This window comes from Haliotis cracherodii, unplaced genomic scaffold, assembly GCF_022045235.1.
Source record: "Haliotis cracherodii isolate W230 unplaced genomic scaffold, xgHalCrac1.p SCAF_10, whole genome shotgun sequence".
Lineage (NCBI taxonomy): Eukaryota > Metazoa > Mollusca > Gastropoda > Lepetellida > Haliotidae > Haliotis > Haliotis cracherodii.
This window is the reverse complement of record NW_027266265.1, coordinates 55,250,986-55,268,395: the sequence shown is the minus strand read 5'-3', so window position 1 is coordinate 55,268,395 and position 17,410 is coordinate 55,250,986. Positions and strand designations below refer to the sequence as shown.

General features: G+C 41.2%; 1 protein-coding gene across 3 annotated transcripts; it reads left to right on the top strand.

Moving 5' to 3' along the window:
* LOC139452643 (sphingomyelin phosphodiesterase 5-like) lies at positions 1 to 14,890 on the top strand. 3 transcript variants are annotated; one of them, XR_011652380.1, is made up of 8 exons: positions 680 to 736; positions 3,457 to 4,333; positions 5,660 to 5,735; positions 10,083 to 10,223; positions 10,883 to 10,972; positions 12,022 to 12,263; positions 13,185 to 13,364; positions 14,197 to 14,890. XR_011652380.1 is itself a non-coding variant. In XM_071234191.1 (7 exons), exons 2-7 carry the CDS (start codon positions 3,491 to 3,493, stop codon positions 13,263 to 13,265), a joined length of 1,473 nt encoding a protein of 490 aa, XP_071090292.1. In that variant the 5' UTR covers positions 1 to 64; positions 3,457 to 3,490; the 3' UTR covers positions 13,266 to 14,890. The 3 variants fall into 3 exon arrangements, 2 of the variants coding, with proteins under 2 accessions (XP_071090292.1, XP_071090285.1); XM_071234191.1 differs by lacking the exon at positions 680 to 736 and adding an exon at positions 1 to 64 and having other exon boundaries at positions 13,185 to 14,890; XM_071234184.1 differs by having other exon boundaries at positions 13,185 to 14,890.
* The last annotated feature ends 2,520 nt before the right edge of the window (positions 14,891 to 17,410 follow it).

Genomic DNA, 17,410 nt, shown 5'->3' with positions numbered 1-17,410 from the left:
GTCAACTCAAGTTCGTTTCAAGGCGTCAGTAGCGGTAATCTGACCGTGGTTGCTGTTAATAACGGTGAGTTGTGCGATCTTCCGATCGTTTAATTCACACACGATTTCGCCGAAATTAATTAAAACAATATTAAAAGGAATTTTGAATGAAATTAATTAAATAAGTTACAAACATAAGATATTCAAAGAACTCTTTTTATAACCAGACACTGTAATTAGATTCTACATGATCAATTTTCTGTGGTTAACTACAGCCTTGTTTGTTGACACGGTATTTCCGGTGTCACGTGCTCACGGTAATGTCTTTGCGTTGGGGGAAAAAAACATCAAAACTCATTATGGCGTGTAGATCTATAATGCGGCAGATATACATGTAATTACATGAGCCAGGATGAAAATGGTTGAATATTTTTCTTATTTTCCTGACATTCCTCCACATGCCAAGATCCAGCAAGCCAAAAAAAAATGTAAACATGTGTCATGTTTGATAATCAAAACTGTTAAATTATAAGTTACAACAAAATATATATTCCAAATAAGCATATTTTTAACAATGTGAAATATGCATGAGAGGAAACAGAGAAAGACATATGATTCCTGGAGTACACAAATCATAAAGATAACGTTCAACCTTTGATCGAGTGTCGAGTGTGTGAATACTAGGCCTAAATACTGATCACTGCAGAAACACTGACAGGGAAGTTAACTTGACCTGACAGCAGTCCCCTCAACTCAGGTACGTGAAGTCGTCTCATTGTTGTACATTGTCACACATTTAGCCATGGTAAAGACAATAACACAGAATAGTGATCTGAAATCATGGATGGTGTTATGTTATAAACCTGTGCTATCTCCAGGCAGCTTTGGTCATGGGCATGGGCGGATACAGCTTTTTTTAAAAGTGGGGGGAGGATGCACAATTAAGATCTATTTATTGTCTTTGGTGGTAATTTATACAGAAATAAAAAAAAAAATCGAAATAAAAAGGGGGGATGTGCATCCCCCCCCTCTGTATCCGCCCATGATGGGGACATTTAGCTGGCTGTCATATTGCTGACATGGGCAATAATGCTATTCCTTTAAGACCAATATTCCTGTGAAAATCACAGAAAGTATGTGAAAATAGTAATCTAATATCCTGCCTTAGCTCTTTTACCCATAACTCTGTCCTAATAGCAAGTTCTACATTGACATGAACCTTAAATCTATAGAGGGGGCACGGGTGGCCCAGTTGTCTAAGGCGCCGCGATTCGCTGTGCAGAGTTGCGTCCCTTGGGCACTCAAGAAACCTATGATTGTGGGTTCGAATCGCGTTTCACCCCGATTATGTTTCTAGGTTTGTCAGCACCATACCCATGCTCGTTGGTTTCATCGAAGTGGTAAACATGAGAGACCTGCATCACTTTGGGCTTTCCTCCCACATTAAGCTGACACACCACGATATAACTGGAAAACTGTTAAAAGCAGCGTTAAACCCAACTCACTCACTTAAATCTATAGAGGAAACAGCATAATGACGCGTAGACTCTTTGTGTGAGACTAATAACTCAGAAAGAGCGAGAGAGATCAACCTAGACTTGCCTATGTCCCTAAGGTAATATATTTATTAGTATTTAAATCATGATTTCTTGATTATATACATAATAAGAACAAGTTGTCCCTAGAATAGATTGGCGTTGCCAGGAGGAGAAAGGGGGCAATATAGCTGGCCATGTCCAATTCCAAAAATACAGACGGTGAAACTCAGGATTTCACAACACACACAAGGTTGTACTGTTCACATATCTAGACTTGCCTATTGTAAGGATAGAATTACTATACACCAATGGACTCACCATTCAGTATGGCCTTGTAGCAAGGCTATCTGTTCCATTTACAGCCAGTGCCTGTCACAGTCATTGAGCAGTGTATGCTTGCCAGTAGAGGCGACTAACGGGATCAGGTGGACGACCTCACTTACTTGGTTGATGCAGGTCAAGTTTGAGCAGATTTTTCAAGGGATTACAGTAGGTTTGTGATATGGACTTAGTTCCTCTGGCCAGTCACTTGATGTGTTTGTTTATAGTTGTATGATACTGCCTGGGGTCAAGCTAACTGCTCAACACTGACCTACTGACAGTTTCATCATACAACAAGGTACTTCTGGATAGTAATATTTTCAGTGCATTGCACTGGAGTAAGTATATCCTCCTAATAACTGTCTATGGGTCAAATGGGTTTCCCTCTTCCTGTTTTAACCTGCTGTGGTGGGGTAGACTTGCACAAGTCTGTAAGGAAATAATTATTGGTTTAAATCATTATTCCTAGATTATATAAATATTAAGAATAAGTTGTCCCTATAAATGACTGGCGTACTGTCAGCTTATCTAGACTTGCCTATTATTAGGATAAAATTACTATACATCTTTGAACTCATCATTCTGTACAGCCTTGGAGCAAGGCTAGTTGTGGACTAGTGTTAGAGGAGAAGTTCTTTAGGTTATTTGGTTATTAGGTGTTTGGATCTAGGAATTTCTTAGCATTTGACAAGGACTGGCTGACTTTCAATTTTAGCACTGTTATGGCATTGGTTTGTCATCACAAAGAGTTCCATTCACCACATGGGTCCGATGTCCTGTTGTGTTCTCAGCTGTTATATGGATTATAGCTGGGACGAGTCCAAGTTTATTAACCGGGTACCCAAACCCCTATTACTCTACTCTATCCTACTTGAATACCCGCTGTAGTATTCAAGAGATGGCTACAAAATGTCCGATAGGGAATAGTTTGACCATCGCCCTGGTAAATGTATTTAGATTGTATTTGGAGTTCTAGATAGTTTTAATCATGAAACAATATATCATGTGACTAACCATGGTGCGGGTCCTACTCAGTACCAGTGTTACCCACCTCAGCCCAAATATGGTCTTAATAATTGGATGGAGTATTGCAAAACACATTCATATACTCTGGACGCCTGTGAAGATCCTGGTTAGAATTGGTCTTCAGCTACCCATGTTGTAAGGGGCAACTAACGGGATCGGGTGGTCAGGCTTGCTGACTTGTTTGATGCAATTGCAAAGATTTATGCTCATGATGTCAATCACTGATTGTCTGCTCTAGACTCGATTATTACAGACCTCTATGATATAGCTGGACTATTGCTGAGTGCTGCGTTAAACAACACGCAACAAGATCATACAGAGCAAACTTAAATACTGATGCAGCAAGTTGCGATGATTTTCATCTCACCCACTATAAGAGATAAGATGAGTTCAGACTTTATTATCCCAAGAGAAATTCATATTGCACAGTTGGTTAGCACTAAAATATAAAAAAATGTGTTTGTTATTAAAATATGTACATAAGAATATAAGACACTTATTCATATAACCAAGAGTAAAAGATTAAACACTAGAACACTCCCCAGTGAGTGCAGCCACTTTTCAAACTAAAACACAAATGGTTCTTTTTCAGGAATAAAACAGCACATTTCAAACCAGTTGTTGCAATGTTGTACAAGAACACCTTCCCGGGATGGGGACCAGCCCAGTTGGTATGTGAAGTATTATTCCTGATAGCCGAAGTCCTCGTCCACCCCTGTTTGTGGAGCCTATCCTGTCTCCTGTCCTTGTACATGCCGATCACAAAGGAACAAGCACACCCAGGACGTGTGCTGTTCAACAAAACAATATGGACAGCTCCATTTCTGGTGTGGCACATTTGCATGTACCCCATTGCCTTGGTTGGCGGACTTCTACGTCTGCTACTACTTGGTATCAGAAGAAAATATACATACATCCATAAGCCCAACGTTGCTCAGCCTGCACCAATACAGGGAAGCTACAGCATCGCTTCAATTAATGTGTGTCTTTTCCAAGAATTCCCCAGTCGTATCAATAATCTGGATGATCCTTATCGACGGGCAAAGCAAATTGGTGAGCGAATTATCATTGACCAATATTTCTACAAAGATTTCCTTCCAAGAAACGGTCCACAGAATCCGGAATCAAGGTACAGCCTGAGATCCAGAAATCACATCATTCAGGAACGAGTGCCAGAGAGAAGAGACGTTCAAGCCAGCGTTGAGGCCCACTTTCCCCAGCTAGACTTCATCTGTTTCCAGGAAGTGTGGCAACGTTGTTACTCGCGTCTGTTGATAGCGGAGCTGCAGAAGGTGTTCCCATATGTCATCCATGACGCCGGTCACTGGAGCCTCGGCTGCAACTACTTCATGTTCAACAGTGGTCTTCTGTTTGCAAGTCGTTATGAAATATTAGACGTAGACTTTAAACCCTTCTTGAACAGTTGCAAGTTTTGTGTGATAAATTCCAAAGGGCTGTTGATGGTAAAGGTAAGAATTAGAATTAAAAGTCTATTTTTCAGGACCCAGTAAGTGAGTTGTGACAGCCTGATGTGGGAGGAAAGCCCAAAGTGATGCAGGTTTTCCCACTTTGATGAAATCCACCATCATGAGTATGGTCTCACAATGCCACTAGAAAATGGTCAAATGTAACAAATTTTACTTTTAGGATAACACTTTCTTAATAAAGTTCAGTTTCTAGTACTTACTTGGGTGGAATCCCATTCAGGATTCGAACCCACACTGCCAGAGTGAGGCCCCCAACTTACGTGATCTAAACTACCAGTTGTCAGACTTTCATTTTTGTGGAAGCTTCGGTGGCTGAGTAGGTTAGATCGCTGACTTTGTGTGCTGGTGATTAGGTTCCACACTCTGGCAGTGTGGGTTTGAATCCAGGATGGAACTCAACCCCAAAAGGTACTAGAATCTGGGCTTTACTGAGAAAGTGTTATCCCAGATATAACATTTATTACATGGGTATGGTGCTGACAAACCTAGATACATAATCAGGATGATTCTTGGATTCAAACCCATGATCTTAGCTTCTCGCATGCCTAAAGGCCAAGGGTAGACAAGAGTGGTTACATAAAATGACTAAATTTTGGTAGAAAACAAGAATTCACTATTCACTAGTCTCAGATTAACAAGTGTATTGATGCGCCTTAGACAGCTGGGCCACCCATGCCACCACTCCACTATGAATCACAGGATGTAACATGATGTGTTCATGTTTATTACTGTTTAGAAATGTCTCTGGACCGGTGAAGATTCCGGGGTAGAATAGGTCTTCAGCAACCCATGCTTGCCGTAAAAAGCGACTATGCTTGTTGTAAAAGGCAACTAACAGGATTGGGTGGTCAGGCTCGCTGACTTGGTTGATACTTGTCATCGATCCCAATTGCGCGGATCGATGCTCATGATTTTCAATCACTGGATTGTCTGGTCCAGACTCGATTATTTACAGGCCGCCGTCATATAGCTGGAATATTGCTGAGTGCGGTGTTATCAACAAACAAACAAACAGAAATGTCTGTGACATGGTTTATTCATGCATCATGTGTAGTCATACTTTGTGGGCGCGGTGGGGTAGCCTAGTAGTTACAGCGTTCGCTCGTCACGCTGAAGACGCAGTTTCGATACCCCACATGGGTACATTGTGTGAAGCCCGTTTCTGGTGTCCCCCTGCTGGAATATTGCTAAAAGCGGCGTAAAACCATGCTCACTCACTCATGCTTTGAGAAAGTAATTGTGTTGAGTTGCCTAGTTGAGATGAGTCGAGTCATGTTATGGTGTCTGTATGTAGAATACTGTCTGCAGGTGCTGCTCGGCAAGACAGGTGCACACAAACGGGATGTTGGCTACATGTTCTGCACACACCTACAGGCGTACCAAGGTGAGGCAAGCTAGAGTGTGTCTGTAGGGAGTAGAACTCCCCAGGCCCCGCTTCACAAAGAGATGTTAGCACTGTGGTTATTAGGGGTGTCACAATAAATCGAAATATCGATATATTGCTATTGGTAAGCACTTAAAGTCAATAAATCAATTGTTAAATCAGTTTACCATATAATGGGTAGGTTTCTCGGCAGGATAAAGCCAACGGATAAAAACGATATCCGCTGGGGTCATATGTGGATAGAGATGCAAATATCAAAGGTCAAGTAGGGACTACTTTCACTGTTTATAAACAAACATGGCGTCGCCCTTGTCATTCAGCAATCGAGTCAGAATTAACTATCTGGAATCTGGATAAACTACAGAGATAATTGCTATCATTATCAAAAGAACAGTCTATTATACTGAAAATCAGTGTCTAACTGTAACGTAGCAAAGGCATTTTATAAGTTTTGGCAACTTTGGAGAAACAATTTTGCGAAGGCACGAGGCCTAGCCAAGCGGGATCAGTAGTCATATCTGTTCTTAACTTGTTTGATAGGCATTACTTAGAAGTTGACGGATGACAAGATAGACACAGTGTTTATAGATAACAACTACAGTACAGTATTAAAGAAGTTGTTATCCATAAAAACTGTGTCTATCTTGATATCTGTGCTTGTAGACTTCTGCGGCTTGAAACCTTCTCCACATATTAAAATAGTTTGATTTGGCCGAAATATGTTTGAATTGTTACCTTGTTTCGTTTTGTCGCTGTGTGTACATCTGACTACACTTCTTAACGTTATGACAGGACAGCCCGACTGTCAACAACGACAGCCGTGACGTCTCGTAGACTAGGTTTAGAGTAGCTTCCATTTGACAAAGGGGCAGTTACTCTAGCAGACAGACCGATGGATTGCTGCGAAAGGCAATTAAAAACAATTGTTGTTTTGCGTATATGTTGCTTCGCCACTGTATAAGAAACAGATTTCAGTTGGAACTATATTGGCTACTGTCACTGTCCGACTGACACATCACTTACCCTGTGATGTAATAAATATTAATGCGCACATTCCAGGAAAACTCGCATTGTTTCGGTAATGTTTATGAGAGAGGGAAAGCGATTTTGCAACACAGAATTAAAGAATGACATTATATGATAAAGAGGTTATCACGCTTGTGTGTTAGGGAATGGTAAATATCCTGTATTAGGAATAAACACTATGTAATAGCTCGCCAAGGCTCGCTAAATACAATCTTTATTCCTAATGCAGGATATTTACCATCCCCGAACACACTCGCGTGATAACCTCTATTTATCATCCAAACTGGAGATATGTTTTGGTGAGATAAAGCGATATCTACATTGTAGATTTGGCTTCAATGAAATTGCATCACAATGTTTTGCAGACTATTGTCATTGGTTACCATGACGTCACAATCAAATGACATCACTAATGGCCCTGCTACTGAAGCTGTTAGCAGTACTTTTTTACAACTAAGATACTGCTTATGTGTACAAACTGAAAAAGTTGAAAGAATGATGTTGGATGATAGAGAATCTCACACTGGTTGGATTTGGCCGAAATATGTTTGAATTGTTACCTTGTTTCGTTTTGTCGCTGTGTGTACATCTGACTACACTTCTTAACGTTATGATAGGATAGCCCGATTGTCAACAACAACAGCCGTGACGTCTCGTAGACTAGGTTTAGAGTAGTTTCCCTTTGACAAAGGGCAGTTACTCTAGCGGACAGACCGATGGCAGAGAGTGACAGTCAAGTGGAGTTTGGACAAACTTGGGTGGAAAATCGAAAACTGAAAACTAACGATATTTATCACAATAGTTGCTTGTAATATCAATAGTTATTGCTATAGTTTCTTTCAATATCAATAGTTATCGCAATAGTGATTTCCAGACCAATAGTCGCCCCAAGTGGTTATATTGGCTTCTATTCATCCACAGGGGTGGTCAGGTAGCCTAATGGTTAAAGTGTTTGCTCATCACGCTGAAGCCACATAGGCAAAATGTGTGAAGCTCATTTCTGGTGTAACCCGAGGTAATATTGCTGGAATTTTGCTTCTGTCTGGTGGTGGGGTAGAAGCATTCACTAGACATGCTGAAGACCCCGGTTGATTCCCCACATGGGTTCAATGGGTTCTTGTGTCCCTTACCATGAAATTGCTGAAAATAGGCGTAAAAACACACTTACTCACTCACACACGCCGAAATATGTTTGAATTGTTACCTTGTTTCGTTTTGTCGCTGTGTGTACATCTGACTACACTTCTTAACGTTATGACAGGACAGCCGGACTGTCAACAACAACAGCCGTGACGTCTCGTAGACTAGGTTTAGAGTAGCTTCCCTTTGACAAAGGGCAGTTACTCTAGCAGACAGACCGATGGATTGCTGCGAAAGGCAATTAAAAACAATTGTTGTTTTGCGTATATGTTGCTTCGCCACTGTATAAGAAACAGATTTCAGTTGGAACTATATTGGCTACTGTCACTGTCCGACTGACACATCACTTACCCTGTGACGTAATAAATATTAATGCGCGCATTCCAGGAAAACTCGCAATGTTTCGGTAATGCTTATGAGAGAGGGAAAGCGATTTTGCAACACAGAATTAAAGAATGACATTATATGATAAAGAGGTTATCACGCTTGTGTGTTTGGGGATGGTAAATATCCTGTATTAGGAATAAACACTATGTATTTAGCTCGCCAAGGCTCGCAAAATACAGTCTTTATTCCTAATGCAGGATATTTACCATCCCCGAACACACTCGCGTGATAACCTCTATTTATCATCCAAACTGGAGATATGCTTTGGTGAGATAAAGCGATATCTACATTGTAGATATGGCTGCAATGAAATTGCATCACAATGTTTTGCAGACTATTGTCATTGGTTACCATGACGTCACAATCAAATGACATCACTAATGGCCCTGCTACTGAAGCTGTTAGCAGTACTTTTTTACAACTAAGATACTGCTTATGTTTACAAACTGAAAAAGTTGAAAGAATGATGTTGGATGATAGAGAATCTCACACAAGTTGGATTTGGCCGAAATATGTTTGAATTGTTACCTTGTTTCATTTTGTCGCTGTGTGTACATCTGACTACACTTCTTATCGTTATGATAGGACAGCCTGACTGTCAACAACAACAGCCGTGACGTCTCGTAGACTAGGTTTAGAGTAGTTTCCCTTTGACAAAGGGCAGTTACTCTAGCGGACAGACCGATGGCAGAGGGTGACAGTCAAGTGGAGTTTGGACAAACTTGGGTGGAAAATCGAAAACTGAAAACTAACGATATTTATCACAATAGTTGCTTGTAATATCAATAGTTATTGCTATAGTTTCTTTCAATATCAATAGTTATCGCAATAGTGATTTCCAGACCAATAGTCGCCCCAAGTGGTTATATTGGCTTCTATTCATCCACAGGGGTGGTCAGGTAGCCTAATGGTTAAAGTGTTTGCTCATCACGCTGAAGCCACATAGGCAAAATGTGTGAAGCTCATTTCTGGTGTAACCCGAGGTAATATTGCTGGAATTTTGCTTCTGTCTGGTGGTGGGGTAGAAGCATTCACTAGACATGCTGAAGACCCCGGTTGATTCCCCACATGGGTTCAATGGGTTCTTGTGTCCCTTACCATGATATTGCTGAAAATAGGCGTAAAAACACACTTACTCACTCACACACTCATCTGAATCTCCTTTAGTGTCAGAGGTGGTGGGGTAGCCTGGTGGTAAAAGCATTCGCTTGTCATGACAAAGACCAGGGTTCGAATTCCCGCATGGGTTCAATGCGTTCATGTGTCCCATACCATGATATTGCTGAAAATAGGCATAAAACCACACTCACTCACTCACTCATCTGAATCCCCGTTAGTGTCAGAGGGGTGGTGGGGTAGCCTGGTGGTTAAAGCATTTGCTCGTCATGACGAAGACCAGGGTTCCAAATTCCCACATGGGTACAATGTGTGAAGCTATTTTCTGGTGTACCCTGTCATGATATTGCTGGAATATTGCAAAAAGCTGCGTAAAACCTCACTCACTCACTCACTCACTCACTCACTCACATAGGCACAGATGGGATTTTAGTACTTTTCATCTTGAGGGTTACTGGGTATTTCCAAATCTAGTATGACAGATGTACGAGTGGTGATCTCCCATGATAAAGAAAACATTCCCAGAGACAATGACATTAGTCTAAGTCAAACAGAACTTTCTTTACAGCAGTATATTGTTGACATAAGAGATGTGCTTGTGATTTTGTTGAAAAACATAATCCTTTATGGAACCAATATGTCGAGCATTACATTTCTAATTTCAAATATTGTGTTCAGGAGATCAGAAGGTGACGGACAAGCAGCTGGATGATATCTTACGATGGACAGAAGAGTTCCGCAAGGAAACAGCGTGTAAACATGACAATGTCAAGTTGGACTGTATCAGTGGCGACTTCAACTTTGACAACATGTCACCATGTAGGTTCTACATTGATTCTCCTGTGGCAACAGTGTCACTAGTGTTATACAACACTGTCCTATAATGATATATGTGGTAGAAACTTGTAGTCATTATGTAGTTGGTATCATGTTAGTATTGTTATACAACACTGTAGTTGTATTCATTATACGCCCTGATAAACATATTTGTTGTGCAACCCTGTTATGGATCACGAGGGGTATATTGGGTTTAACCCTGCAGTCAGTATTATTCCAGCTTTGATACACTGGCCTGTGAATATTAGTACGAGGCATCAAAGAATACCGGTAGTAATTTTATAGCCCTCACCAAGGTCAACTGTAAATTCCTTGACTACCACCCCCAAAATTGTCAGGATATGAAAAAGCAACAAAAAGCGATTCCATAATCGTAAAAAAACTCAACTGAAAATCTGAGTCTATTGTGGATTCCAGCTATGTCTTAAGCATGTGTTTATGTATAATTATCAAATAGTGATAAAACCATGTGTAACAAAGTATAGATATATGTGGCCACTCACCAAATATCACATTGTGCCATGTCACTGTAGTGTGGTTAGAGTGACCTGCCCTTGATCAGTGATTGATTGAAACAGCACCTGATTCGTTGAACAGAACAAGTACTTTTTGGACCTTTTCCATTACTTGAATGTTACCAGGTGACCATGAGCTGTCCAGCCATCCACTGTTTGACCAGTACGAGGACCCCTGCAGAGAGAGACAAGGCATGGACAAGCCCTGGACTGTTGGTAGGTGCATACTGTTACAGGTTAGGCCCGTGAAGATCCGTCTTTGGTAACTCATGCTTTCCGTAAAAAGCGACTGTGCTTGTTGTGAGAGGCGACACAGGATTTGGTAGTCAGGCTCACTGACTTGGTTGATGCATGTCGTCATATTCCAATTGCATGGATCGATGCTCATAATGTCAATTAGTGGATTGTCTGGTCCACACTCGATTATTTACAGACACAGTCATATAGCTGGAATATTGCTGAGAGCTGCATTAAACAATAAACAAATAAACAAACAAACCACCCCTATGTTGTATGTATAAACTCAAATCTATGCTGTATGTATTCACGGGTGGGCGAAGTGTGTTGTGGTTGTCAGGAGAGCTGACTAGTGAGGATTGGATGGTTACAATTAGTTCTGTGGTTGTCAGGAGAGCTGACTAGTGAGGATTGGATGGTTACAATTAGTTCTGTGGTTGTCAGGAGAGCCGACTAGTGAGGATTGGATGGTTACAATGTGTTCTGTGGTTGTCAAGAGAGCCGACTAGTGAAGATTGGATGGTTACAATTAGTTCTGTGGTTGTCAGGAGAGCTGACTAGTGAGTATTGGATGGTTACAATGTGCTCTGTGGTTGTCAGGAGAGCTGACTAGTGAGGATTGGATGGTTACAATGTTTTTACAGTTGTCAGGCCACTGCCATATAACTAGAACATTTGTGACAGCTATCATCTCATCTCTTCAACATTGTTTGAGGTCACAGGTTGATTCAGTTTGGTGTATAACATGTTGAATGATATATGTCTTTACACCTAACAGATTTAGGAGGACATGGTTGATACCTGATGATGTAGGACTCCATCCTTACTGGGCGGTGGGGTAACCTTGTGGTTAAAGTGTTCGCTAGTCACTCAGAAGTTTGGGGTTCAATTCACCACATGAGTAAAATTTGTGAAGCTTATTTCTGGTATCCACCGATATTAATATTGCTGGTCTATGGCTAAAAATGGTCTAAAAACATGCCCATTCACTCACTCACTCAACTCATTCACTCCCTGGTTTCCATTAGGAACGGAGTTCCGGCAGAACCTACTTTGGGACCAGGAAGTGTCAACTCCAGAGGGCCTGTGTTCAGTGCTGAAGGATCCACTCCAGCGGCAGCGCTACATGGTGGATGCAGACCTTCAGACCAGCACGCTAGACTCCATTGTCAATGCCTCGTGTAAAGTTGATCAACACGGCAACGTCATTCCGTCACCTCGCGGGGGGAAGCGAAGAGTGGACTACGTAATTCACCGTAAAAATGTTTCTGTGAGTTTGGTCATGATGAAGTGTAGAACTTGCCTCCATTAATTTTAAAAAGGCTTCCCCCAACTGACAATACTGCTGATCTTCTGTCATGGCTCTTTGTCAGTTATCCGACATCTGCCTTCCTGTTTGACTATTCATCCGTCATTAGTGCAAAAAACCATATCACTCACTCACTCACTCACTCACTCACCGTCCGTAATGATTTCCTTTTCTTGGGCAGAACTCGAAAACCATTCAGTGTATTTAATTGAAAATTGGCAAATCTATCAGAAGTGGTGACTTTTGCTATTTAGGAATTGTAGAAATTTTTATTTTTTTACGTTTCCATGGCAACAAGTTTGATTTAAGTTTTAGATGATTTTGTTGACTATACGCTTGTTTAGTTATTGTTTCTTGTAATTTGTCATTTGTTTGCATAAAAAAACAAAACAGAAACACACTTGTTTTACTTTCCATTTCATATGGATGTGACCATGGTGGATCTTTTGTTGGTAAACAATGTATGCTTCTTAGAGAACATTCAACTCTTGACTCATTACATAAAGAATTGCACATTTACTTGTGGTTACTTTACAGACAGCTGCCGGGGGGATATGTCATCTTTCTGATGACTCTTGTTGAAGGGGCCGTCGGGTAGCCTAGTGGTTAAAGTGTTCCCTCGTTATACCAAAGACCTGGGTTTGATTCCTGACATGGGTACAATATGTGAAGCCCATGTTGGTATCCCCCGCCGTGATATTGCTGTAATATTGCTAAAAGTGGTGTTAAACCATACTCACTCACTCACTCACTCCTGCTTTTTGTGGTATCAGAACTTCTATTACCTGTTTTGGCTTTGTCTTTACCATGTGTACTCTTTCATACATTACATTCAAATTTTGCTGTTATTCCATATTTATTTTCACTGCTATCTTTTTCCAGAGAGCATCGAAGTACAAGTTTGTAAGCAGGTTGGCCACCTTGACTGACCATATACCAGTAGCTCTGACCTTGGAAACTTGACCTTGGAAACTTGTCCGTGGACTGCCCTCACTTTGCTGGCATAGATATGTGTAGTGGTCCATGCCTGCAGTGTGATTGTTTCTTGTTGATGTCACAATGGTAATTTCTACTTAAGAATCTTTTACCTCTTGTTTTGCTGTGTTGTTTGTTTACATATTGTACTGGCTAAGTTTGATGTGTTAATTGATTGCTGTATGGGTGAGTGAGGGACTTTTTGAGGAAGTGGAGGAGGAGGATTCGATTTGATTCCTTATTTAGCTCTCCTGACGTTAATGTGAGCTTACAGGACCTACCATTTGATAATCTTTGGGTTTTTCACAGGTTTTACAAATATTATATTGTTTAGCTTGATATGCTGCATGTCACGAAAAAAATGCATGAAAAACAATAAACCTGTTTGGCTCCTATCAATGAAAAGAAAAGCGTGTTTTGAAGCAGTGTAAGAATTATGCCGTCTCTAAACAAACTCCCAGGCCTCCACCTGCAGATGTTTAAATGGTGTGTGACGTCTCTTGTTTGAAAGTGTGAACCATCGGTCATTCCTGTCATATAAAACTTGACCCCTTCCCCCCTGAAAGACAGGGTAGGATAAGGGCCCTTTTGGGCCCACAGGATCTGCATGATTTAAGAATTGAGCAAAATAAATTGAAATACGTAGGTAAGGATAATATGATGTGTCAAAAAGGATTATTGTAGGGTTCTTCTAAGATTTGAACATGACCAAGTCTTTGACCCAAGCTCAATTTCATGTACATTAAAAACATTACAATCATATGGTAAAACAATTATTATTATTATTATCATTAATAATTTATTTATTTATTTTTGTTTATTTTTATTAATATATTATACATGAATATATCGCATGTATCCAGGTACTAGCATCTGCTCAAATGCGTTTTTATTTGTTCCCCGACCATTCACATTCCAGTTATCTTCCTCAACTCCCTGGGGAGTATACAACCCAAGCTGCCTAGGGGTGCCAGAAGGTTTTAACATCCACCTCACATATCGGGTACCCATTCCCTGCTGGGTGAACAGAGGCACAGTTGAACTAAGTCACTTGCCCAGGGTGACACCACAAGTTTTGACACTTGTGTTTCAGGTGTATGAATGTATTCGTGGTTCCATCATCTGGTCATCTACCATCGGACAAGTGGGTTCTTTTGAGTGCACAGGGTGACTGTACTGTACACTAGGGGTAGTGGCAACGCTTAAAGGGCCTGAAACCATTGTGGGTCCCAAAGCTAAATAACAACCCGGTCATTAGCGGGATACAATTTCAGCACCTGGCGCTTGCTAGCCTGGCACTTTTGACCGCTTCCCCACTCGCCATCATCTAAGTTTTTCATCGGTAGTTCTAAAAATCTGCCTTTTTAACTTATAGCCATATTTGTTGTGCAAAAAGGGCTACCTATAGTTGTCAGACATTTGAACATGTTAACTTTCATAGCTATATTTAAAGTTTTCCTCTATTTTAATATTTGACATTTCCAGCGTGCCAAAAAGGGTCCTTATAACATGTGGGCAACCACATTAAAAGATCTCTTATTCTGTGATTGGACAACTCTCCAGAGAGATGTGGGAGCAGAGTTAGTGATCTGAAGTGAATGAGATCCCTCTGTATGGGTGTATAGCACTTAAGAGTCATCAGTTGCTGGTCACCAAGTCTTATGGCTTGCATATGGTTGTCACCTGCAGTTTCATTGGTTTATCACATTTTGTATGACTTTATTCATTCAGATTCTTTGTTTATATATATACACATATATATTTTTTGATGATAAAAAGAAAACCCATGATTAAAAAAAGAAAAATGGGGTTTAGTCTTTGTTGAATTTCTGATATTCTTAAGACCAGTGAAATGACATTATTGCAGGGTTCTTCCATAGTGAAAGATTCCACCACACACAGCACACACAGTGACACTAAATAATGGGTCAATAATGAGCCAAGAGGAGTGAGTGAGTAAGGGAAGCAAGTATGCACACCTAATTGAGGTGTTTTGTTCCACTGGGCCATGGACCACCTCCGAGCTCCAGTGGTAGAGCATTCAGCCAGAGAGCAAAAGGTTTAGGGCTCGATCCGGAACGCCTTATACCAAAAGACTTGGTTGGTTGGTTTGTTGTTTAACGCTGCATTCAACAATATTCCAGCTATATGACGGCGGTCTGGGATTGGGATCGATGACATGCATCAACCAAGTCATGAGCCTGGGCACCCGATCCCGTTAGTCGCCTTTACGACAAGCATAGTCACTTTTTACGGCAAGCATGAAAGACTTTAAGAGATGATTCTTGGTGTTACCTGGTCTGTCGCTCACCATTAGTAAGCGAGTAAGTGAGTGAGTTGGGTTTCACGCAGAGTGTCAGCTTGATATGGGAGGAAAGCCCGAAGTGGTGCAGGTCTTATAAGTTTACCACCTCGGTGAAATCCACGGTACGGTGCTGACAAACCTAGAAACATAATCGGGGCGAACCAGGATTCGAACCCACAATCAAAGGTTTCTGGCGTGCCCAGTGGACGCAACTCTGCACAGTGAATCGAATCGCGGCGCCTTAGACATTCTCCCCGCTTGGCATTTATTAAGGGGCTAAAACAAGGACTGGTTCGCTGGGAGTCAATATACTGTCTGAGTAAGGTATTCATGTAATCTGTGGCATGGTATCTCAGTGGGCTGGCGCATTAGTCCGGACTAGTACAATCACTCAAACACACACTCTCTCGACCTTAAACCCCATTTCACCTCATCTCACTATTGGGCTATGCTTGCCCCCCATCCAAGACTTTTTAAATATGTATGTCGACAATGGCCTTTAGAATAAGTTCGCAGCGGTAGAAACTAACAGTTTTCGTCCACTAATCCTTATAATGATAACATATAGCAAAACCCTTAAAAAGGGCAAATTTCTACTTGTCCATATGATACCTTAACCATTGGGCAGTTTGGCAAGGACTACAGGACCAGTGCCAATTTCTAACACTGGTTAGGGTAGGATCATTGATGGGATCGTGTTCAGAGAATTTCAACATGGAAGTGGAAATGAAAGAATCCTATCCCAACCACCACGGTTTGCGTGTCCATTCGAGGCTCAAATGTCAACAATAGGTCATAGGATACATCCTAAACAGTCCTTATGATACATTACCCAAATGTATCTGCTAGAAATATAAACAGAAACTAAGTAAGTGACTTCAGTGAAAATTCGAAAACTCGTTTTAACTAGTTCTTTTACACCAGTCTCGATTATCCAGCAAAACGGATTCCACTGGACGTGACAGACAAACTAGCGGTGAAATTGTATGGATCACTGAAAAGTCTAAGCCTTGCACAGAGGCGAACATATACGTCGATTTCAGAATTATTGCATTTCTTATTTAGAAGCCTTACGCTTCTAGTAAAGTGACATGAGGTTGCCCTTTGTTGAGAAATGTAACATAGCGCAGTCAGAAACGTGACCTTTGGCATTCAAAAACGTTCCTTTGGGGATATTCTTTATGAAATTGCGTGCTCAGTCTTCAGCACATCGCTTCAGGCTTTCATCCCACATTAAGCTGACGCGCCGTGATATGACTGGAATGCTGTCAAAACGGGATTAAATCCATGTCACTCACACACTTACAAGCGGCAACCTGCCATTCTATGAGTGAGGTACTGAATTAGTATATCATACAGACCCTGAAACAAATATATCCGAAAACATCAAACTAAGTCCATAATACCAGCAAGGCTCTCTTACCCATGGGATCAGGGGATCACTGTTGACACTATTGGCCACAGTGGTCGCAGTTGGCTTGAGATCAAATCAACTGGAGTGTGTGAGTTAGGTTTTACGTTGCTTTCGCAATATTCCAGCAATATCATGGCGGGGAACACCAGAAATGGCTTCACACATTGTACCCATGTCGGAAATCGAACCATGGTCTTCGGCGTGACGAGCGAACACTTTAACCACTAGGCTACTCCACCCCTCCATCTCAATTGGAATGCCACTGAGTAGCAGTCTGTTCTGTCGACAGGAAAGTCACATTTCTGTTTGAGGTTTAACGCAACTGATTTGATGGGGGTCAGTATAGTTTGAAATCGATGGAGACTGTAAGGCTCGCACCGAAGGGGGTACTTCTAACTTGCCAACTGTAGTCCT